This window comes from Mustela erminea, chromosome 5 (assembly GCF_009829155.1).
Source record: "Mustela erminea isolate mMusErm1 chromosome 5, mMusErm1.Pri, whole genome shotgun sequence".
Lineage (NCBI taxonomy): Eukaryota > Metazoa > Chordata > Mammalia > Carnivora > Mustelidae > Mustela > Mustela erminea.
In genome coordinates, this window is record NC_045618.1 from 137,930,601 (window position 1) to 137,953,687 (window position 23,087).

The window sequence follows — 23,087 nt, forward strand, 5'->3', positions numbered from 1 at the left end:
ATCATCATAAGGAACTCCGGAGCTGCTTCTTCAAGACACACTTCCCCAGTCCTGCACACACGTGCCCGCGGCACCACCACACCTCCCACCAGTGGGGCCTCTGTATTACATTCGGTCTCACGTTGCAGTCACAGGAACAAAAGGATGACACAGGGGCGGAAAGGGGGCCACAAAGAGTGATTTTCTTCCTTAGTTAATGGATGCAAAACATTTCAACAAGCTAGACTGGGGGAACTCTACAGCATTAAAAATCAGCAGCACGAAAGCGTTCATAACCATCTCGTATGTCTCAGAGTTTTTATTTTTTAACTTAGCAACCAGGGGATCACAGAATGCGTCCAAGTGCGAGTCACAAATTAAAATTAGCTATCTTTCTCCAACAACAAAAAAAAATGAAATAGCTAAAGTTTGCCATTGATAAAACATTTTGAATGGTAGCAGGAAATTTGAACCCCTGAGAATGTATGACCTAATCTTATCCAAGTCTGAACTTTTTCGTATTAACAAAAAATACTCTTCTTAAGATTACAAAATATATTGAGGCATTTTTCTCCCAACGGGAATTGTAACTGTGAAACAATCTGGTTTTGGTGCCAGGAGGCGAGAGAATCCCTTAACACTGGGATTGGTGCATTAGACGCAATGCAAAGCCCTAAGCTCCTGGCATCAGGTAGTTTATAAATTAAGAAGAGATTTGCGATCTAACTTGATCACAAATCACCCTCGCAAGTAAAATTCACATCCAGCCTTACTTGTTAATTGTACATGTTTACAGTTAATATAATTCAAGAATTGCTTGGTTAACTTGCTAGGAGATCTTATGCTGAGGTTGTTGTTTTTTGTTTTTAAAAAAAAAAGAAAGAAAGAAAGAAAGAAAGAAATCGACGGTTCCCAATCAGAAATATTTTTAAAATGAGTCTACCCAAATTAATTTGCTCAAAAACTCATTTAATGATTTAGATCGCAATTTAAATATAAGTTTGGAGACAACAAATAACGTTGGAGAAGCTTAACATCCCCTTCACTCGGGTCTCCTTAGAAAGTGGAGCTGACGGTTTTCTCTGTGCACACGTGCAGAGGTGTTTCTCTGGGGGTGGGGAGTGCAGATAAAGCAAGAAGTACAGTATTCAACTGTAACCGAAAATGAAAAATGCAGCATTACATGAAGCGTAGAGTTCAGAACGATATGCTGGAAAACACTAGCCACCTCTGCTCGGCTTGCTTAAACTTCAAGCATAATTAATGGGGCAAAATGCAGCAAACCTCTACTGGTATGTTGGTGGGAGTGCAAGACCGACCCACAGCTTTGAAAAAGGTAAATTAAGAGGTATTATAGTTACAGTGCAAAAAAAAAAAATTAAAATTTCAAGCATAATACATAAACATAGCACCAAACAGGGGGAAAACGCATGCAAAAGAAAAGAAGAACTGAGGTATTTAGGTGAAGAGTGCCTACAAGTCTAACAAAAGAAACTTCGGCAAATGCCTACAAATGTCTTTTTTATCTCTTTTCCAAAGATGGAAATCATGAGCTTGTTTCCCTCCATTAATGAGCTCAATCACAGACGTGTCGCGATGATGGCAGTCTGTCGCAAACGTTACACTCCCACGGCATTAGTGGCGCGGCTTTGGTAGGTGAAGAACGCACGCAACAGTGTGACAAGTACAGTGAGACACTTAAGTGACAAGACTAAGGGTAAAGGTGCTCTGTTTTGCTTCAAACTAACCAATCAGTTATAAAATCTGCAGCATATTTTAGGTGTGATATGTCTAGAGTTTATCTTGTTAGAGCAACAGCCTACCGGGCGGAACTGCCACGAACAATCTCCGTCAGTGGAACGACCTGGCAGGAGGATTTTAGCAAAATTGGGTATTTAGCCAAAGATTTTTATTATGGTGCTTTAAAAAATCCATAGACTACATATATAATATTCTGGTTTTCAAAATGCCTTCAGGACACATATGACAGGAACTCTAACATAATCCTGTAATAAGTTACGTCACGACTACACTAGTGAGTTGCAAATACCGCTCTAGCTCAACATCTAAATGCATAATAAAAGGAAGGGAATGTAAAATAGTTTGTTCCAAAAAGATCAGAAATGAAAGAATATCCATGAGGGTTTTACTTTTAAGGCAAGAACCTTTTGTATGCAAGACTATGTGGCATGAGAAAACGAAGACCTGATTCACCAACATGCCAGCCGGAGTTCATTAAAAACCTGTCCCTTACTCTATCAAGTGCAATGGCGACCGGGAGACATCCTCTTATGCAACAGAACTGGAAAGAAAAGACGGTGTGGGCACGCTTCTCCTCTCGCAAGCCACGCCGGTCTCCTGGGCACAGCCGCCACGGCAGGACCGGCGCCGGCGCCCACGCTGACCAAGGGAGGGCGCTCCCCGGAATCTAGGGGCTGTCTTAGCGGTAACCTCCTTGGCCTCCTAACGCTAAGCAGAGCAGACAGAAATGAAACTAAAAAACTAAAACAAAACCCCAAAACAAAGCAAAGCTAAATAACTGTCAATAGTTCTCTTGAACACTTGCTAAATGTCATCGTTAAAGCACTCTCGTGATTTAAACAAAGCAGAAGTGAGGAAAGAAGACAAGATTGTGTTTGCGCAAAAAACTAAAACTACAATTAGTTCCAAAATTTTTATACATATGTTAAATGTTTTATTCTGTAATCTATCTTGTTATCAAACAAACTTTAAATTCTGCCTTTGATTCATTCCCCTCACTATAGACTTGAAACCATTCTTCTCGATTTAAATAGTTTTCCCCTTAATTCTGCTTTTTGTATTTTTTGTTTGTTTTTGTTTTTTCGTTGTAAAAAGGGGTTTCAGCTGTTGGGAACCTGAGGTTGATTGGCTTTGAGGCTGCGTAGGGCTCTTCTTGCTGCTGCAGACTTGGCGATCCTGTAGCTCCGGCCGACGCCTTTAAACTTCCCCTTCCCCACCACTTCCACCGTGACTCTGACCTTGCCGTCATACGTCCTCTCAGCCGGGCTGTAAAAAAGCCAAACAGCTTGAATCCGAAGTCAGAAGTATTTATTATTATTGTCAATCAGGACTGAGCATGCGCTCGGAGGCAGAGGGCCGGCTACAAGCTGCCGGCACACAAAGGAAACACGCATTACACAGCGGTGTGGCTGCGGCAGACCGGCCGAGTCTCTTCTCTAACTCGGCCTTACTCTATCAAAGCAGAAGGGAAAGCCAATCCGACTACAAACGGAGAGTGCAGAGTGCATGCCCCAGTGTAAATATTTCTCAGAATCATTAGTTTATGGCATCTTTGACAACTCTTCCCCCTCTTGTTTTTAAGGAATTTAATTTTTTCCATGCGCAGTTTTGCTTACCTAAATTTGGCAGTTTCTGGTTCCATTTCAAGCAATTCTCGCACAGGGGAACGGGGCACGTTTGCAGAAAATTTTTCTGTAATCAAAAGAAAGGTAATGTAAATAATATCCTTAGAGTTGTTTTTAATTATGACTGCTTCTTTCGAAGGGAGCAAACAGTACCTATCAGCGGCCGCATCATTGGGTAGTACACCTGCCACACCATCTCCAGGGACATCCCGCTATCCATGTAAATGGCACCAGCAAGTGACTCAAAAATGTCCCCCATGGCCTTTGGAACTTCGATGTCCTCCTCCTTCTCTTCGTCCTCCTCAGACCTCCTAAGCTATTGACATAGAGAAAAGTGATTTGTAAGCAACAAGACCACCTTTAAAGGCATTCCACGGTGCTGGGTTTTTTTTTCCTTGGCTGGGACGTTTATCACACCCTTTAACAAGGGTAATAATACGTTATGGCCATCACCTACTACACTGTAATAGGTTCTTCACAAACATCTTATCCAAAAAAAAAAATTTTCCCCCCAATTTCTCAAGGGATTAAAAAAATGCCTTCCCCGTTAGTATTATTACTCTACGCTCAGCAAAGGGGAAAAAAAGAGTCCTTCCAAACGAAAACAAAAACCACACGAAATTAGAAATAGTTAATAAATGTATGAAAAAAATTTCAAATGCACTCGTAATCAAAGAACTGCATCTTAAAACAGTTCTACCCCTTAGCGGCTTGGCAAGGATTAGGCTGAATACTAACACGTACGGCACTGACAAGGGTGCGCACACAGCTTTGGCAAGTATAAATTGCCGCGTTTTCCCAGGAAAATTCTGCCGGACAACAGGCTCCTACGAGTTCCCTTTTTATGAAACCCGTTAATACACACTGACTGTCGGAGAGTACCTGACACACAGTAGGTATTCAAAATACAGTAATAATGTAATATATAACATATAGTACATATGTATATAATGTAAATATATAATATATAAAATAATGTTATATATAATGTAATAATAAATAATGTAATGTAATACAAAACTTAGATATGTATCAAATGCCTTTTAAAAGTTCCCAATTCTTTGAAGCAACAATCCCACCTTTGGGAATTTATCTTAAGCATGTACTGAATATATTTACCATGCCCATGTTTATTAAACAACGTAAATACCTAGCCACAAAGGACTATCTAAATACTTTCCATCATAGCCATATATTATTGATGAAAGTGCAGCCACTGAAAGTCAAAACGCCAGAGAATACAAAGAAAGTTGTCCTCAGAATATTAAGTGAAAAAAACCACATTATGGTATACTACGCATAATATAATTCTGTTTTATGGATATTTATTGTTTATATACATTAGCAATAAAACACTACGGAATGTTTATTTTGGTTTTATCCAAGGTATTATATTTGCAAAACTTTAATTTTTTTTTTGCTTATTTGTATTTTCTAAAATAAACACAAAGTACTTGTGGAAGAGAAAAAAAAGAGAAAAAGGCATTGGGAGTTTTAAAAAAAATTCTAAATGGATTGTTTAGCTGCACAGAGCTCTATATAGAACACTTGTGATGCTGGCTACAAGGAAAAAAAGATGCTTCTTGTTCATATATCACAGTTTTGAGGTAGAAAGGAATTTTAAAACTTAACGAATTCTTTCCTTTCACGGATGAAGAAACTGAGACCCAGAGAGGTGGAGAGACTTGCGTAAGATTCAACAGGATGTTAGAAAAGCCAGACCACTGCCATTTCCAATCAGTTTCTGTAACTTCTAATACATATGCTTATATAAACAAAAGAAAGGAAAAGAATGAACAAAAATTAACAGAACCAGCATGTCCCGCTGTCATCAAAAGAGAACTTAAATCTAATTTCAGCTAATTCCTCAAATTCGAAGCTTAAACATTTAGGAAGAGTAAGAGCAGAAATAGAGGGAGTACATATGAGACGCTCTAACTCCTGGTCCCCCGGCTAGCTGTCCTCCGACTCGGACCGTTAACCTTGGAGGAGGACACCCGGGGAGGAAGTGGATCCCCCTTTGGCACGTGCTCTGTCCCGCTTACAGGGAAGGACATCTTCCCTTGCAGCTCTGCCTCAAATTTCTCTCACAGCAAGTCAAGGAAAGGCATTAGTTCCCAGCCACCGTTTGGTGCAATTAAAATAAATAAACAAACAAATAAATAAATAAGTAAATAAAGCAAAGTACAAATTAAACAAAGAGGAATTAAAACAGCCACCAGAATTAAGAATAAATTCTCTGACTCCTTACGAGACATCTACACAGGGAGGACAAGTCCATCAGAACGGGGAGAAGGGAGGGAGCGGGCTCTCCTGGGTACACAGGTATGCAGAGGGACGGCAGCGAAGGGTCAGAGGAGAGGGGAGAGATCTAAGGGAAATTCTTCACTACAAAACTTCAAAATAGCTCACAAACACATTAAAATTAGCTCCATCACCAAAGAACCTTTGGCTGAACTTACCACAGAAGCCTCTCAAATTCCAATGGTTAAACTTTTAGAAGGTTGGTTTTTAAATGAGATTTTCCTATTTTCAAGTAGAACAGAAAATACATTTGTGAGACTTACCTGAGATGGTACCAGCGCCTGTTTTCTGACCCATTTCAACAGAAAGAAAGGCAGAATAAACCCCACGGAGCCCTCCCTGAGGTTCAAGCGCCACGGAGCGGGCGAGGGGCAGGCAGGACTTTTCCGGGGAATGACCAGGCATCAGGAACAGAAAAGAGCCGACAGCCCCTGGCCCCCTCTAGCCCTTGGAAGGACCGCAGGGGCACCACCAGTCTAGTTTTTAAAGGGTCCACCTGGAGAGCCGGCCTGCGTCCCACCACCCCCCCCGCCCGCCCCAAAGCGGAGGAAAGCGACTGCGGGCCGCGTCCCCGGCAGCACACACCTCAGAGTCCATGCCCTGCATCTCGTTCTTCTCCAGCTGGAACTGCACGAAGTCGTCGATGACGTGGAAGAGCTCGGGAGAGACAGCTTTGAAGTACTTGTGGTAGTCGTACTTGACCGCCAGAGACGCGAAGATGGTGTTGTTGACCAGCGCGGACCGCAGGTCGGTCAGGACGCCCGGGGAGTGCTGCCGCGGGTCTTCGTAAAGGTGCTTGGTAATGAGGTAGTCCAGAATCGCATCTCCCAGGAACTCCAGGCGCTGGTAACAATCTGCGGGCGGCCCAGGGCGCAGGCATCAGCGCGTGCCAACCCCACTCTACGCACGTGGTAACCCACCGTGAGGTCTGGCCCCAGAACCCCCACCCCCACCCCTAGAATGCCACCAGGTTTCGTTTTCACCTGTAATCCTCAATGACAACCTATGTGACATGTCACACTTCCTGGAGCCTCTGGAAATTCAATTTGAATGGCAAATTAAGCCTATTTCTTATCTATGAATTGGGGTCATAAAAGCCTTCCATGGCCCAGAGGCTGCTGCTCTTGCAGACAAGACACTGGCCAGGGGGCCTCATCAGGTCAGGCCCTTCCTGCAGGCACGGTGCTGGCCAAGGGGGTGCTGGGTACTGCCGAAGCCACAGCCTCGCTCACGTGCCAGCCGTCAGGGGCCTTCCGCTGCACGCACACCCCACACTCTGCCCCCAATACACCCCGTGCACCCCGCACTCTGCCCTCGCACCCTGCCCCCACCACCAGGGAGAGTGCACTGGGGCCACCATGCCTTGCCACTCCTGGGTCACAACAGCCACCCGCCCATTAAGTACCAGAAAACCCCCCTGCCCACATGAGCGAGACATGCTGACTGGACACCAACCACCGCCTGGGAAAGGAGAGCTGTGGCCGTGCACAGACCTGGGCCAGCACGGGTCAGCTGGGCGGAAGGCACCCCAAGCCGCCAGCACCCCAGCTCCTCACCCAGCCAAGCAGAGCCAGTTCAGGCCAGGAGGCTGGAGCAGGGACAGCCAAAGTGGGGCGTCCGGGACACCCAGAGCGCCAAGGCAGGGGCATCACTCAGCAGATGGCAGGAAGGAGAAACAAAGGGAAGCAGCGCCAGGCTACCAGCCCTTCTAGCCCAGAGCCAGACCGGTTTTCACCTTTCAGTTTTACGCTTTTCTGATCATCTTAACCTTTCTTATTTTCCTTACACACTCTATACTCTGCTTTGCTATTCTAGACTTGAGCACTTACTACTCTGGTAGAGAAAAAAATAACCAGGCTTTTCGTAAACCGAAGCTGACTGCAGTTCCCGGCCCCTCGTCTCCCTTCACATCTGCTGGACCGGCCGCTGCTACGTAAAGCAGGAGAGACCCTGCAGGACAGCGCCTAGCGGAAGGCGGCAGCAGAGCTCAAGCCAGGGCACCCAAACCTTCCCCCGAAGCTTCTTTGAGCCCACGTACCTTTAGATTTAAAATGACCTTAAGAAAGGGGCCTTTTAGTTTGGGAAGAATGACAAAAAAATGTGGAAATACATCCAGAATATACGAAATCAAGAACCATAAACAGTGCTAAACAGGCATCAGAAAGTCTCCGGGGAAGGACAAAAAGGGAAAAAGCACAACAAAGTAGGAAGGCCCCAATTTCTCTAAGCGTGTAGCACGTGAAATAACCTCCCTGCGCGCAGGTCCGGCGGCCGCAATGGCAGCGATGGGCGGCGAGGAGCCGGGCGTGCTCCCAGAGCAAGAGGGAAATAAAGCTGCCCTCGTTTTTCTCTTGCTCCCCGCGCCACCGGCCATCCAAAGCACCAAGTCTGCACACGCACGGGCCGGCGCTCTTCCCCACGCACGCGCGCACACACACACACACACACACAGGGCAGAAAGAGTGCAGTTAACACAAGCTCGCAGCTCCCGAGCAGCGGAGTTCGGCCGGGGGCTCCTTACCCGTGATGGTGTTGTAGTGGTAGGAGGCGTGGGTAAAAGCCTGTAGAAGGTAAGCCTTATTCTTGAATCTGTAGTTGATTTTCTTTTCGAAATTTTCGAAACCGGATATAAGGTGATTCAGTGTTTTATCTGCATCGGGGTGATCAAACATGCATCTCGGGGGGATCTTCAAACACCCATACTCCAGGTCTCTCAACACCGAGGAGCGAGAGCCGGCCGCAGAGGCAGGAGCGCGGCTCCCTGAAAGGTTCTTTTGTTGGCTGCTGGAATTCTCCCGAGGCGGACCCACCGCCTTCTCCCGACCAGTCCTTCTAATCACCGGGAGCACCTTGAGCCCCAGCGAGCAGAGGAAAAGCTGAGCAGCGCGCTCGCCGCAGCTGGTTAAGTAGCAGCCCAGCAGGGCCTCCACGCAGTCCGCTATGCTCTTGTCCGCGATACACTGCTCGGTGTGCAAGTCGTACGAAATGGACTGCTTCCCCGTGTCAACACCGCAGTTTTCTTCGGATGGATTCCAGAACCCCACCACAAAGTCATCCTCTTCCACAGCTTTGCTAGGATCCAGATAGCACATTGCATCCCAAGAGCTATAGTCAAAATCCTCGAAATCGGATGAGAAGGGCATGCTACCCAAGGAGGCCTTTTTGGGCATTTTCCACTCGTATGCAGAATCAGTGGTTGAAAAAGGAGAGAGAGAGATTTTCTTTACAAAAGCTCCTGATCCCATTAGCATGTTATCTATAAATTTGATATGTTCCTGATCATACTCCAGGAAATCGTCTTCGTACTCGGCGTCCTCCTTTGGAGCCCTCCACATCAGATCCTCCTCCTCCTCGTCCTCCTCCTCGAAGTCCTCGTCCAGCTTGCCATTAGCCAGCATGCAGTCTTTTGTCTGAAACGAGGAGTGGGGAAGGAGGGGAGACATAGCTGCTGTTTTTAAAAGGGTTTGAAACTCAATAAAAGCAAGGGTTATGGATAATTTCAAATGACAACCACAAATACTAAAAGGCAACTTTAAAATCATGGCCATTTGTTTTCAATTAACATAAAATAAGTTATTTAATCATATAAACAAAGTAAAACATGTTCTTTGAATGTTCATTTTCTAAGTTATAAAATGACCTTTCTCCCGTGTGAAGCTTTAAGTTAAGGATTTTTGAATATGGATATAAAGTTAAAATTAATGTCCACGAGGCAAAACTTCAGCTAAGAAGTCTTACTCCAGCAGACACACAGTAAGAGCACTCACATGCTGATCACAGAGGTATTCGATTTTGCTGACAAAGTTTTAAAATGTTTCAAAAAGATTTTCAAATTAATAAAATTAAATTCCAGATGCAGAAAAGCATTATCTGGGCAATAAGAGTATAAATACAAAAAAGACAAATTACCTTAAAAATCTGTCGAATATTAAAAATAGACAATAGGGTTTCAAGCTGAAGGTTTGTCCCCACTTCAAATCAAAGTATATTTGCTACAATGTAAAACTAGATTGCTCTACTTGAAAACTAGTGATCACTGAACTAAGTTACAAATCTGGGAAATTATGCTTTCCCCTCCACTGTGCTACAGTAATCAGAGGAACAGATTATAGCATAACTGACAAAAAAAGAAGACAATTTAGACTAACATGAAACACAACAATCCAATTTCTGTCAGAAGATCTTTGCTAATTCCAATTTCTTTGGCAAAAGCTTATTTGTGAATGACAACCTTAATAATGGGCTAGGATTCAGTAATGATGTAACTTTTTTGCAATGCAAAAAGATGCCAAATTTCTGTTGCGCAAGAAATAAAAGAAAAAAAACCTTTATACTTTGGGGAGAAAAAGGCAGGAGGGTGTGCTTCAATTCTGATAGGGACAACTTTCCAGAGATTTCCTGACAAAAAAGTTTTCCAGCTTTGTCAAGTATTTTTAAAACACTGCAACATTTCATTTTAAGCCAGACCCAAAGGCATAGTGTATTTGTAAAGAAGAGCAGTGAACCAAGCCATGTCTCTGTAACTATGTACCTTTACGGGTTGGCTTGATTTTTTTTTTTTTTAATGAAAAAATGTTTAGAAAACTTTTCCAAGAACATGAAAAGAGACTGCAGTGGCAGATCCCTAGGAACTATTTCCTGTTAAAAATCCTATACCTTCCCAGGGTAACATGAGATGTTTTGGACTACCGTTTGGTCCTTAACATTTAAAAAGGCAACTGGAATTAAAAAAAAAAAAAAAAAAAAAAAAAATCAGAGTGAATAATTTTTTAATAATAAAAAATATCCTTATATGTGTTTAGTAAGATGCTACCACAGTGTAAAATTGGCAGTACAGACACACACATGCACAAAAAAATAGGTTTTATCACAAATAAGCTATGTGATCTTGGACAAAGTTCTTTAATGCCTCTGGGTTTCAGTTTCTCTATCTGCAAAATAGCGGGATTCTACCTTACTAAATGGTCTCAGAAAAAAAGGAAAAAAAAATACTGGCATAAAATTCTTTCCTCCTGTTCAAGCCCACTTTCAACCTGAGTTATTACCACTCAGGCATTCATATGCAAAGTTTCTCTTAAACCTATCTGCTGAGGAGTGAGTCAAGCAGAACAGGAATGCAAGCCCGCTCCTTCCCGTATCATGTAAGGGCCTACTTCAGTAAGTATAAACTACCAAGTGAAAATATGAATGGTATGTTTAATGTAGTCCCAAAACCAAAGTGCCAGGCCATATGAAAAGGAAAATAAGAGATTTCTATTATATTTTTTTAAGTTCTTTTTTAATCCAAAGGACTTGTCAATGTCACTTTTATGCTAATTTTTTTAAAAAGCCAATTACATTATGAAACTACAAGGCAGAATAATTACTACTGGAATGCTTTTCATAAATATGGAATATCTTCTCTAAAGTCCTCAAAATCTATACACTTCCCTCTAAGCTTCTACCTATTTCTAAGTTAATAGCAAATATAATTTTTCTAACCCAGCCTGCATTAATATATTCTCTTAATGCTTTTCTGGAGCAGTTCAATTTCTGTAAAACATCGAACACTGCATGAGTTAAAAATGTACTCCATAAAGGGGTAAAAATCAAAATCGGGGTGCAGAGCAGCAGACCTGGGTAAACTTGATACGGAGAACCAGCACAGGCATGTCAGGAAGAGGACACGAAAGCCTGTCTATTTAGAAAGCGTGACCTGTGAAAAGAAACCGTGTTCTCACTGTTGGCCTGAAGGAAAAATTAAGCAACAATGATCCAGTCTCTCACTGATGCAAAATAAATGTCCACAAAATGAAAGTGGCCTAGAGATCGCCTTTAGCTCTGGGAGTGGCGCTAGTGTTTCCCAGCCGCCCAGCTCCAGACAGACAGCTTTTCCAGCTCCAAGGGCCTCCGAGGTGCCCTCTGGTGGCCTTCCAGATAAGACAAAATGAAGATGCTGCACCTACAATCTGGCCCTCAGCCACTGGTAAGATTTAAACTATTTCCAGAAAACTACAACCTTTATGATTTACTTTCTTTTCTTTTCTTTTGTTTTAAAGTCACCGGAGAGGACCAAGTCCTAAGCGAAAAAACCCTGACCTGTAAAGCAAGGCTTTACTGAAATTAATTATTTCACAGACTGGAGATCATGGTTCATTGAAAAGTCATTGAACAGAGCTAAGGATTGAGGGAGGATGAATTGTTTTATGTAATAATAAAATGAAATGTTACGGAGTTTTGCTTTTTTTTTTTTCCCGTTTTTGAGTCGTGACATCATATATACTTCTGCCTCTGAAAATGATGATATAACTGACCCCCATCAAAATTACAACACTGTTTCTAAATTCAATGAAGAGACCGTTTATTTCAAGAAATTGATTCAATATATCAAATACCTACTCCATTGTAAATATACTATGAAAAGAGAACACAAAAATTAATAGCACAAAATTCTCCCGTTCACCAAAAGATAAATGCTTCCAGTTACCAAAAACTTACCATTTCATCTTTTTCCCATTTATCTGTGTTACTTTTGTCTTGGTTGACTACATAACCAGGAGGAAGCCAATTCACAGGGGGATCAAATATTGATACCACCATGCGGCTGGGCAGTCCCTTCTTTTTTCCAAGACGATACAGATTACAGTTGCTGACCTTTAGCAGAAAAAATTTATAAAATACTTATCTGCAAATGACCACAGCTAAAATTTATACCAGGCAAATAAACATACTTGTAGCTAAACGTTCTTCGTATTACTACAACTGGTCATCAATTATTCTCGATGGCAAATATTGTATTCCCATATTTTCTATATCCTTCAGTGTAGTCAGATGAGAATCTGATTTTCTAAGCAGATCAGAAAACACTGATATGCCAATTCCTCATAAAGTCAGAACAAAGGGTGCATACAATTTAAAACTTCTGCAAACACAACGTGATGACAGCAAACACAAAGTGCCGCCTGGGACTGTGAGAACAGAAAATAATCCACAGAACAAGTCTAGATGTCACAACATTCTCAGTGAAATAAAGGGGGGGGGAGGGAATGCCACAAACTCTAACTATAAAGTGGAAACTGGCACTGAAGAGAGCCAAGAGAATTTTACACTCCTAGACTCTAAGTCACAAATATCATTTTAATTATAATGTTTTCTCAAATATCATTCCTTTGTTTTGGATGGCACTTCCAAGATGTTTTTGTTCAACCATTTTAAAATAGCAAAAGGTATAGCTTCATTGCTTACCCTCTGGTCTGTTTTTCCTAAGGACTCCACGTCCTCTGTAGCTCAGTCAAATCGTACCTTCTCTATCCAGAACTATCTAGTAAAAACCTGGGAGCCAGGATCTAGAACTGTCGATCTCATTTGCATTTTCTATAAACTCGGTTCCTTTTTTTTTTATTATTATTTTATTTATTTATTTGATAGAGAGAGACACTGCGAGAAAGGGAACACAGCAGGGGGAGTGGGAGAGGGAGAAGCAGGCCTCCTGCTGAGCAGGGAGCTGATGCGGGGCTTGATCCCAGGACTCTGGGATCATGACCTGAGCCGAAGGCAGCCGCTCAAGGACTGAGCCACCCAGGCACTCCGACTAGGTTCGTTTTTATGGAAGTACTTCATGAGCCCCATTTCCGGGGAACTTGATACCACTGAACAGGCACCCACCCCAGGAGGGGCACCTGGCCGGCCATCCCTGGGAGAATGGCGTCAGCAAGACCAAGGAGCAGGCCCTGCAGACGACACAGCTGGGAGGGGACAGGTGTCTGCACACGTCACCGCGTGCAGCATGCCGTCGGAAATGGAACAGCTCAGATCAACGCCAGCATCCCTGTGCCTACGAGGAGACAGCATCACGGATGGCAGGAGAGGATGAAGATGGCCATCACAGTCAAGGTCAGACGGCGGGGTTGCGGCGGGACGGGATGGGTCGGGAAGAGCTCAGCGCTCCTGAGCTGCAATGCCTCATGGGCAGAACCGGACAAGTGGCAGCGGGAAGAGCCCTGAGAGAGGAACGTAGTGGGGCTGTGCGTGCCTGCAGCCTGTATGCGGACCAGAGAGGGGCTCAGGCCTGGTCAGGACGCAGGACGTGTCCGGGGCGTGAGCACGTGGAGAAGGCCGTCCTCCAAGACCAGGCTCAGGGAACAGCAATGACTCCTATATGACTTAACGAGTCAAGGCTTTCCCGGCAGACGAACAGATGAAACTTCTGAAATGTACGCGAATTTCTGTTACGTAATAGAGGGCACTGCTGCTTCCTACTCATCCTCGGTCTCTGACCTTCCCTTCCTGCAACCAGATGGTGAGACTCTCACTCGCTCTGACAGCTTGGATGATCACTCTTACGAAGACTGTTCCCCCAAACCGGACCTCACTCCTAAATTCCAAGTTATCCGAACATCTCACTGAATACTCCACTTCACGTTCCATGAGGTCTGAAAAACCCCACACCTGACCCTCATTCGCACACTTGTGCCTCTGTCACCACGAGCGCCGCCGTCACCCCCAGTTCCCCAGCTTACACACGGCCACCCCGGCAGGTGTCTCGGCCCCTAATCACACCGACAGGCAGCGAGAAGGGTGGCGAAGGGGACCGGCTCTCGCCTCCAACACCTCCCCGACGCTCTGGTTAGGCAGGCGACCTTATACAAATAATTTAACTCTCTAAACTAATAAACTTTCCCCTCTGCAAAATGGGGACACATTATCTACCCCTTGGGGGTTCACTGAGAAGCAAGGGCTGTAAATGCTCAGGCTAGTGTCTGGCGTTGCAGAGGGACTTCAGAGGTGGGGGAGACTGATGTGGGACGCAGGGGAGAGTGACGGTGCAGAGTGAGGTCTCTAAAGCCAGACCGTCTGGGCTCCGACACATCGTGCCAGGTGACCTCGGGCAAGCTGACATCTCCTGCACCAGTACCCTCCTCCGTGAGCCAGGACTACTATAAGTATACGCAACTGTAAGTAAGATTACAAATTAAATGAGAGTATACAGAACTAAATTAGGCGATTAATGTACGTGAGGTGGCGAGAGTGCTGTCTGCCTAAAGGAAGCACTTAGCTGAGCTACAACTCCTCTTCCCCCGACCTCCTACTCACCTCGGCCCTCTCCTCTCTGCCACAGTTCTAGAACTATCCCATTCTCCGCGGGCTTAGACGTCTTCAAAGGCCCAACGGATTGCTCAGCTCGGTTTGGTTTTGCTTTTCCACTCAGGCTGCACGCCGCTCTCAGAGCCATCCTCTAGAGCTACCAGCTCGTGGGCATGAAGAGTCCCTTAGGGGGCGCCTGGCTGGCTTAGGCAGCTGAGCACCAGGCTCCTGATTTCGGCTCAGGGTGTGATCTCAGGGTCATGAGATCGAGCCCTGCGCTGGGCTTGGCACTGGGCAGGGAGCCTGCTTGGGCATTCTCTCCCACCCTCCCCCCACCGCTCTGTCTAATAAAAGAAAAAAGTCCCTGGTGCAACATTCAACATGAGTGCCAACTCCTTCGCCCAGCACTGAAGGCCGTCCCCAGCAAAGCGCCGCCCGCCCACCGTCTCAGTCTCGCCTCAGGCGCTTCCCGTCTACTCCCTGAGGGCGGACGCACTCTGCCGGTCCTTCACTGTGCTCACACACCACGAGCGCACCTCTTCCATGAACGACTTCTGATCACAAGCGACAGTCCTTCCTTCTGAGAGTTTAGGGCAGTTAACAGCTTTAGAAGCTATTTGTCAAGCAGGTACACGGGAACCTTTGCCACCTCTCTCCGCATCGGGTGAGCATTCTAACTTTGTGGCGCGTCCTCCTTAAACCTGAACCCGCGCTGGTTTCGGAACATACCCTTCCTCCGGGCTCTCAACCACCTGCTCGGAGCTCCCGCCACACGGCCTTGACCGTGCAGAGTCACCAAGCTAGGGGAGGACGACTCTTTCCCTTCCTCATGCTCCAAAGCCTTGAAGATGGGCTCCTCCACGCAAGACCCGTGTTTCATCCACGCCTGCACGCCCCGTGAGCCGAGAGGGCACCGTCCCGAGTAAATGGTGAACTGGATGAAATTAAACACGAGCTGCCGGAGTGACCATGCCATGCATCTCCTTACGCCCTGCTCAGGATCCAGGCAGCACACACATTCTCCCAAACCGTCCTGGTGGACCTGGATTCCTACCAGTAAGCCACACGCAGATCAGCTAATGCCCACCCAAAACCCAAGTGCTGCAGCGGTGAGAACCAGATCGCAGTCAAGCCCTGGGCGGGCGCACCAAAAGCCCACACAATCCCTCATCCTCTAGAACCACTCGACACCAGAAGCCACTCGTAGGCAGCTGACCCGTTGCTCGAATTGCCCCAGATAAAAACAGCCTCTTACCTTTTTGCTTCTCATGTATGAAAGGCGGCCCTCGTGAGCATCAGGGTAAGTGCAAAAGAGATACGTGGTGATGGCGTGCTTTAAAAAGGAGTCACCGAGCATTTCAAGCCGCTCCAGGTTAAATCCATCACTAGCATTGGAAAGGGTCAAAGCCTGCAGAATAAGTCCAGGATTGGGGCCAAGAGTCCTCGAGGAGTACCCAGGACACAGGCTCTGCTCGGAGCCCGTCCTGTCCTTGAGCGCTCGAACAGCTTCGGTAGTACCAGGCGTCGCGGCCGTCGTGGGACTTCCATCTGAGGTAGATTTGTGAGCATTTCCGTCAAGGTATTTATTACTCAGTAGAGTACATTCATCGCTGGGCTTGGGCTGGTTCTCGTAATTGTATAAATTCTGAATGGGATATGAGGTAGTTGGTTGTACAGGTATTTCCTGCTTGTAGTAATTCAGCTGATTTCCTTGGCAAAAGTCTCTGTTAGCTAAATCATAACTGCCGTTGGCAAGATTTTTATTGTAAGAAAGACCATTAATTGCTGTAAGATCTGTTGAAACTTCAATTTGGAGCTTACCAGGTGACTCACTGAATACCGTCCTGCAGTTCACAGACATTTGGTCATGATTTTCTAGAGAGGAGGTTCTATTAGCACCTTGACGTGCAGCATTTTCAGGGACTACAATTGTGCTGTGCTTACAGTAATTATCACTTTCAGCTGAAGAGGAGTTAGCAATTGAGATGAAAGATTTGCTGTCAATAGATTTTTTCCACCCGAAGTCTAGGTTAGGGTATCTGCAAAGACATTTTTACGACTCCGTCAGATCCTTCAGAAGGGCTAGGCTTAGAGCGAGAAGATTGTGAAGATGACAAATATATCAAGTAAAGATCGCTAGAAATCAGCTCCACTTCAAAAGAGAACCAAGTCTCCAAGACAGACACCAGAAGTCCTGGACTTCTGCGGTGCCCATCAGGGAGGGGCACGGGGCTTGCTGGGCTGCTATCCCAGGCCCTCCAGCTAACCAGATGCTCATTTCCAGAACGCCTCTCTGTGCCCTGGCTTCCCGCACTTGGAAGAGGGGCTAACAACCCCTACCTCCTAGGTTGTCCTAAGTGATTAAGTGACCTCATAAAGGCTCCGGCATTTAAACCAGTGTAGGGCACTGTACTAAGTATTCAACAAACGCAGTTGTGACTTGTACTAGTCTATTTTCACGTTCCTTAATCCCTAGAACCATCTTGGTCTTGACTACTGGATAACCCAAATTAATCAGAGTGGGTAAGCCAGTACTTTCCTGTTGATGCAGCCACTTTCCTAGCGGGAAGAAAGTGAAAAAGACAAAGAACATATTGAGGCAAGTGCCATTTAATATATGTTTATAAAAGAGGAAGCAGCCCTAAAAGATCAGCGTGGTTACAAAGAACTGCTTCCGTTTTCACTCTGACTGGCATGCCTGGAGGAGGAGAGACCCCCCCCTTCTGTGACTTTACAAGGACACAGGAGTCAAAGGATGTGTTTATTGCACATATGAGACATCTGTGCTTTTCTTCTTAACCTTTTAAGAATTATTTTATATAAAATTAAAACTTGAACTGAATTCAGTTCTTTTGCAAATAGGATTTCATGACCCACGTTCTTGCCAGCTACCAGCTCAGGCATACCTAAAATCCACGGGAAGTGATCGGACTCCCACGCCAGCATCGCCGGCCGTCTGGGCTCTAAGCTCCTCTGCGGTCAAAAGGCAGTGAAGGCGATAGAGTATACTAGGGAGACAGACTGCTTTTCTCCACAGTGACGCTGGAATCGGATGGATAGCACAGAGCTCTGGAACCAGTATCTTTGAATAAGGAAAAATGTGGGTAAATATAAAGCAAACGCACAAAAGAATAAAAGATTAAACTTAAGGTCATTTTCACTAATTGGATAAAGACAAAAATCATAAACACTAGTAAAAATGTAATTTTTAAAAATAATCCTTTAAGACCAAATGGGATTTCTAGGATTTACAAGGACGAAATGGATCAATGAACCAAGTATAAAAGCAAACCTCTCACACTTCTACCAGAAAGACATTCAAATACAAGTTAACACACAGTATTACCTAAAACATAACACCATGCAAGGGCTGGGAAACTTACAAAAAATTCATATGTCACTCAGTTCACTTGATAATATAAAAGCCAAACTTATCCTTCAACATATTAAATTATCAAGTAACAATGAGCACATTACCTGTTTATTCTGCAGACTTTCCCACTTGGCTTTTCTCTTTTCAGCACTGCTCAGAGGAAGAGCTTTCCCCTTCTGATTCAAATGGCGTGGTGTCAAAAGATTAAGTCTGTAAGAATTTCAAAATATTTTATCAAACAAAAATAAAAGGGGTGCCTGGGTGGCCTTCGGCTCAGGTCATGATCCCAGGGTCCTGGGATCGAGCCCCATATCGGGCTCCCTGCTTGGCAGGAAGCCTGCTTCTTCTCCCAACTCCCCCTGCTTGTGTTCCCTCAATCACTGTCTCTCTCTCTCTCTCTCTGCAAATAAATTAAATAAATAAAATCTTAAAAAATAATAATAATCAATCAACTGATAAAATACAAGCAAGTCCCTGCTTCACAGTGGTTCCACCCCTTCAGTGTGTGGACTCCGGACCCCACACTGGGCAGTCTTGCATGTGAAGGGTCAGTCTCCCGATTTGAGAGAGTCTGTAGGTCGGGTTGTGGGGACAGCGAACCTGTACATCTGTCTACTGACCTCTGCAAATAATGCCTCGCACGAGATTTCAGATGTCCTTTCTGAAACCCCCTACCTTGAAGATGTGTGGTCCACATCCAGCAGTGGCTGGTTGAGATTGGTCAGGTCAAGGTTGTACTTTGTTTTATAATATTCTGCGAAAGTTTCATACTCAGGGGAAGGAAATTTACTCAGTGGGGTAAGATCAGTGTACACATCAGCTACATAAAATCGATGAGGCTGATCAAAATTACGGTATCTACAAAAGAAAAACAATACACTTAGAGACAACTATTCTCAACAAATGTTTTTCTTATGAAAATGCAAATTATGAGTAAATTCGAAGGCTAAAAATAAATAACTGAAAATTTCAATTCTAAATATTTCAAGTGGGTATAAGACATTTATAGTAAGTGAATAAGGATTCTCTACTCTACTATTAACCACGTTCTAAATATCTGTGCTTCGCCAACACATTAATGCTAAACAGCACCTTTAAATCTCTCTTCATTTCACCACTACGCACAGGGTGGAAAACTGTCAATGCCCTACCAACTGAGCCGGTACCCTGCATTCCTAATATGCTACATGTGAAAGGCACCAGCCACACACACACACTGAGACCCCACTTCCGGTGTTCATAGTTTCATGATAACTAACATTTAAAATACGGTTTTAACAAAGAAGAAAAAACATCAAGGAAAGACTAAATTACAGCCAGCACTCTAATTATGAAAAGTTCCTGTATTTAAATTTATTGCTCAAAAAGTCTATTCCCTTAATTTTTACGAAATAAGAAAAAAACTATTCTGACTTACTACTTCATTGCACTTAATACCATCCATTATTCTTTATAAAAAGTTTAGGAAGCTATTATTTACAATGAAATCCTTTAAGACTTTGGGGATTAAGAGGATGAAGATGTTCAGAAAGTCTTTCGACATCACTTAGATGATCCGAGCTTCCCCAGGTGAAACCCCTCCGCCAACGCTGCTCCTTCCAGGTGTTGTTTCGTACAAGAGGAGGTCAACCAGGGAGGACAGGCCCACCAGGAAGAGACACCTAAACTTCCTACTAGTGACCTCAATGCTAGAGCCCAGTGATGTTTCCATGCGAACAAGAGAATCTCCTGAAATGAAATACCACCACCCCTTTGCTTTCCTCTTAAACACCTACCTTGGAATGATAACTGCATCCTGGTAATCTTCTAATTTAAAAACAAAAGGTGTTTCTTTTGAATACTTTGTACTGGGAATGCCTATGCGAGCTTCAGACTTCTCAATATCTTCCATGAATTTAAAGTCAATGTCCAAAGTGCTGGAGTCATTCACTTAGGGAAGGAAAAGACTAGCTTATTAAAATGTACTGCTACAGAGAAGATTCTTACTTACGCCCTCTATTCATGGATGTGCCTAAGGCAGAGCTGTCTCTTGTAAGAGAGTTCTCTAGCAGCCACAATGAGCTAATGGTAAGCAGACTCCCCTTACTGACCTAGTAGTCTCAGCGAACACTTCAGAGTCCGGGCCCTGCTTACCAACATTAAGAGGTAGAACACAGTATGCCGAATCAGCGTCTGTGGGTTTAAATTCTAGTGCAGGTTTTTCAAGCCGAAGAATATGTGAGAATATATACTGGTGAAGTCTTGTAATCAACTCAAGCATTTGTAGAGACAACGTGAAGCCAGACTTCTTCAGCTCAATGGATATGGTCACCTCTCCAGAGCGTGTGTACACAGGAAAGTGCGGGATCTTAGCAAAAACAAAACAGAGCATCCCCAAAAGTTAACAGGTATTTTACCCCGTTATAAATATTTAACCTCAGAGGAGGAATGACACTTTCAATCTAGGAAGCAGAAGGGACACCCTGACTTTAAAATACTAAGCGTTCTGAGGTAACAAAAGGTAGTTACTCGTAAATAGCTGTTCCCTTCTTTTAAAACAGAACAAAATCAAAAAGGTATTTTTATGGGAGTCATAAGGAGCTGACTACCTGAGGTATGGGTTTGGCTGTCAGTATTCCAAAACATCTGGTGGTATCTTCAGGGGGATAGAGCTTCCGCCTTCTGAAGTTGAGTTCATCCGGCAAGGGCGTCGTCAGAACCATTCCTATCACATAGAGGTAACAGGGCTGATCCGGTTTGGGATAGCTATCCCTCAGACATTCTGGAATCTAGAATCAGAAAGAAAACCTAAGCATCAAGATCACGGGTAACAGCCTCTTATCCAGATACTGGCAAGAAAACAAATTTCTTCCTAGCTTCACTAAAAGCTGATGAAAAAAAGGTAAGAAAATACACAGGGAGAAGCCCTTCTCACCTTGGGCAGCAAGGTGGCGCGGGGTCACCTACCTCATTATGCACTGTTGACTAGATAACGAATACCAAATTATATAAAACAATCAAATCCCGCAAGGTCTCGTCTTAGAAACAGTATTCATTTGAGTTATTTCTTTTGATTAGAGAATTCTTTTTCTCCCTTTGGATTTTTAGACTCTTAACACTGTAGAGTATCAGAAACAAATGCAAAATTTAAAAGTCCTACATGATTAGACAAAGATAACCTTGATTAACTTCCGATATACTGAGCGTCCTCCCAACTTTTTCCTACATGTAAATGCAGATAAACAGATACGCTAGTGTTTTTTCTGTTACCTATGGAACGGCACAATAAAGACTGTCATCACCCGACCTTTCTCTCCAGTCGCTACAAAGAGAGTATCTTTCCTCTCTGTATCATTTTTAATGGCTATCTAATTATATGAGTAAACTATAATTTAATGAATCTGAGATTCTTTCTTAAATTTTAATACTCGTACAACCCCACGCAGGGGAGTCGTGCGGTTTCTGAGGCTCAGGGACATTAGGGGTTGCATGCATAGTTAGAAGGCACAGAAACACCGCCGAGGAGACAGTTATAGTGACAGGATATCAGAGAATCCAGACTGTATCTGTAATTAAAACACTTTATTATTAATGACGATGTGCACCACATGAAACGAGTCCAGTGGTCTCTGGAGTAAATGTTAGAGTAGGAAAGCTGGGAAACAAGCATTTCAGGGAACAGGTCACATTCTTCATTCTTAAAAGAATGACATGATTCTGAATCTTGAAAATGCTCAAGTGAAAACTTTTTTAGAAGTAGCAACTCAATGCAATTGCAAAAATAAAACAAAAGAACCACACTTTTAGGCTGCTAAGATTTTTGCTTTTGTTTGCAATTCTTATGGGGAACAAATATGAGCAGATATTTTTAAAGTAAGTCCTTCAATCCAGCATGGCTCTAACTAGAAGTCGGACTCTGGGACGTCACAGTGTACGAACCCTGCCAGGAAGCCACAGATGCAGGCAGACGCCATGAGCGGGCAGGCCACAGCCCAGCTCCTGACAAAGTGTCGCTGTCCCCACGCTCATCCTAGCCGGGCTCCCCACACATGCAGCGGGCACCCTTTCACGAGCCTATTTTATCCTGCGAATCCCCTTCTTTCTCAGCCCCAAACATGAGTAAAGCAAAAACCTTACCACTGAAGTGAACGAAACAAAAACTATCTCTTTAAAAGAAACAGACTCATTCTGGATCGAATCTGACAAAGGAGTCCACACTCCTTTTGAGAAGAAAAACGAAAGCAGTGTCCTAAGTGGGCAAGTGCCCACAGTGCAGGTGGGAAGGAGGGGCTGACTGGTCTGAGAGAAGCTGTCAGGGGAGGAAGTGAGCAGAGATCCCAAGTGGGCCAAATTACAGGGTCAGGGAAGGCAAGCAGAAGAATGTCGATTTGATGTGGCAGGAAATAAAAAGTCAGAAAGGCTAGATTTGTATTCAGTTCTAACCAATACTAACTGCTTTTGGGTAGCACTGTCTTCGTTTTGTAGAACCTGGTCTTCCTGGAACACTGGTCTCTTCTTCATCATGTAAATCAAGCTCTTCCTCATATTTAACAGTTTCTTTCCCAACTGGCATCAAATGGTCATCCAGTTCACCTAAGAAATGTAAACACAATGAACACAAACAATCCAGATGTTGCCTCTCCACGAAGGAATCCAGAGCAGTAGTATTAGAAAGCAACTAGAAAGGTAACAAAATCTAAAGCATCTGTACTTTTTGTGACACAAACTGATCGGACATGACGTGTCAGACAGTCCACTTAGGCATTCATATATTCAGCGAGCAAGGCCTCGAGTTCTAAGAGGCAAACATGGCATCTACACACGGCACAGCACAGGGAGCGGAGTGTAGGGTACAGGGCCAGCACTCTGTGCCAACGGAGGCGGGGAGGGGTGGGGGGAGCTGCACATCTGGTGAGCAGAGCAGCCCATGGAGACTCGGTGCAATCACTGAGCGGGACACCTGGAGCCAATGTACATTGTGTGTCAACTCTAGTTCAATAATA

At 44.3% G+C, this 23,087-nt stretch overlaps 1 protein-coding gene across 6 annotated transcripts in view; it reads right to left on the reverse strand.

Annotated features, from left to right (window-relative positions):
* Positions 1–280: 280 nt before the first annotated feature.
* Positions 281–23,087, reverse strand: part of DICER1 (dicer 1, ribonuclease III) — a 69,100-nt gene continuing 46,293 nt past the window's right edge. For 4 of the 6 annotated variants that reach the window (XM_032345170.1, XM_032345169.1, XM_032345168.1 and 1 more), the window contains 14 exons: positions 22,538–22,677; positions 20,694–20,873; positions 20,239–20,452; positions 19,881–20,034; positions 18,781–18,963; positions 18,210–18,315; positions 17,639–17,814; positions 15,988–16,771; positions 12,147–12,302; positions 8,191–9,079; positions 6,255–6,523; positions 3,519–3,681; positions 3,357–3,432; positions 281–3,006 (listed from right to left, as the gene is read on the reverse strand). In XM_032345170.1, coding sequence (XP_032201061.1) covers positions 2,841–3,006; positions 3,357–3,432; positions 3,519–3,681; positions 6,255–6,523; positions 8,191–9,079; positions 12,147–12,302; positions 15,988–16,771; positions 17,639–17,814; positions 18,210–18,315; positions 18,781–18,963; positions 19,881–20,034; positions 20,239–20,452; positions 20,694–20,873; positions 22,538–22,677 — 3,656 coding nt within the window. In that variant the 3' untranslated portion in view covers positions 281–2,840. Of the gene's footprint in view, positions 3,007–3,356; positions 3,433–3,518; positions 3,682–5,827; positions 5,892–6,254; positions 6,524–8,190; positions 9,080–12,146; positions 12,303–15,987; positions 16,772–17,638; positions 17,815–18,209; positions 18,316–18,780; positions 18,964–19,880; positions 20,035–20,238; positions 20,453–20,693; positions 20,874–22,537; positions 22,678–23,087 lie in introns of those variants that run through there. The other 2 variants (XM_032345171.1, XM_032345172.1) reach the window with 2 other exon arrangements.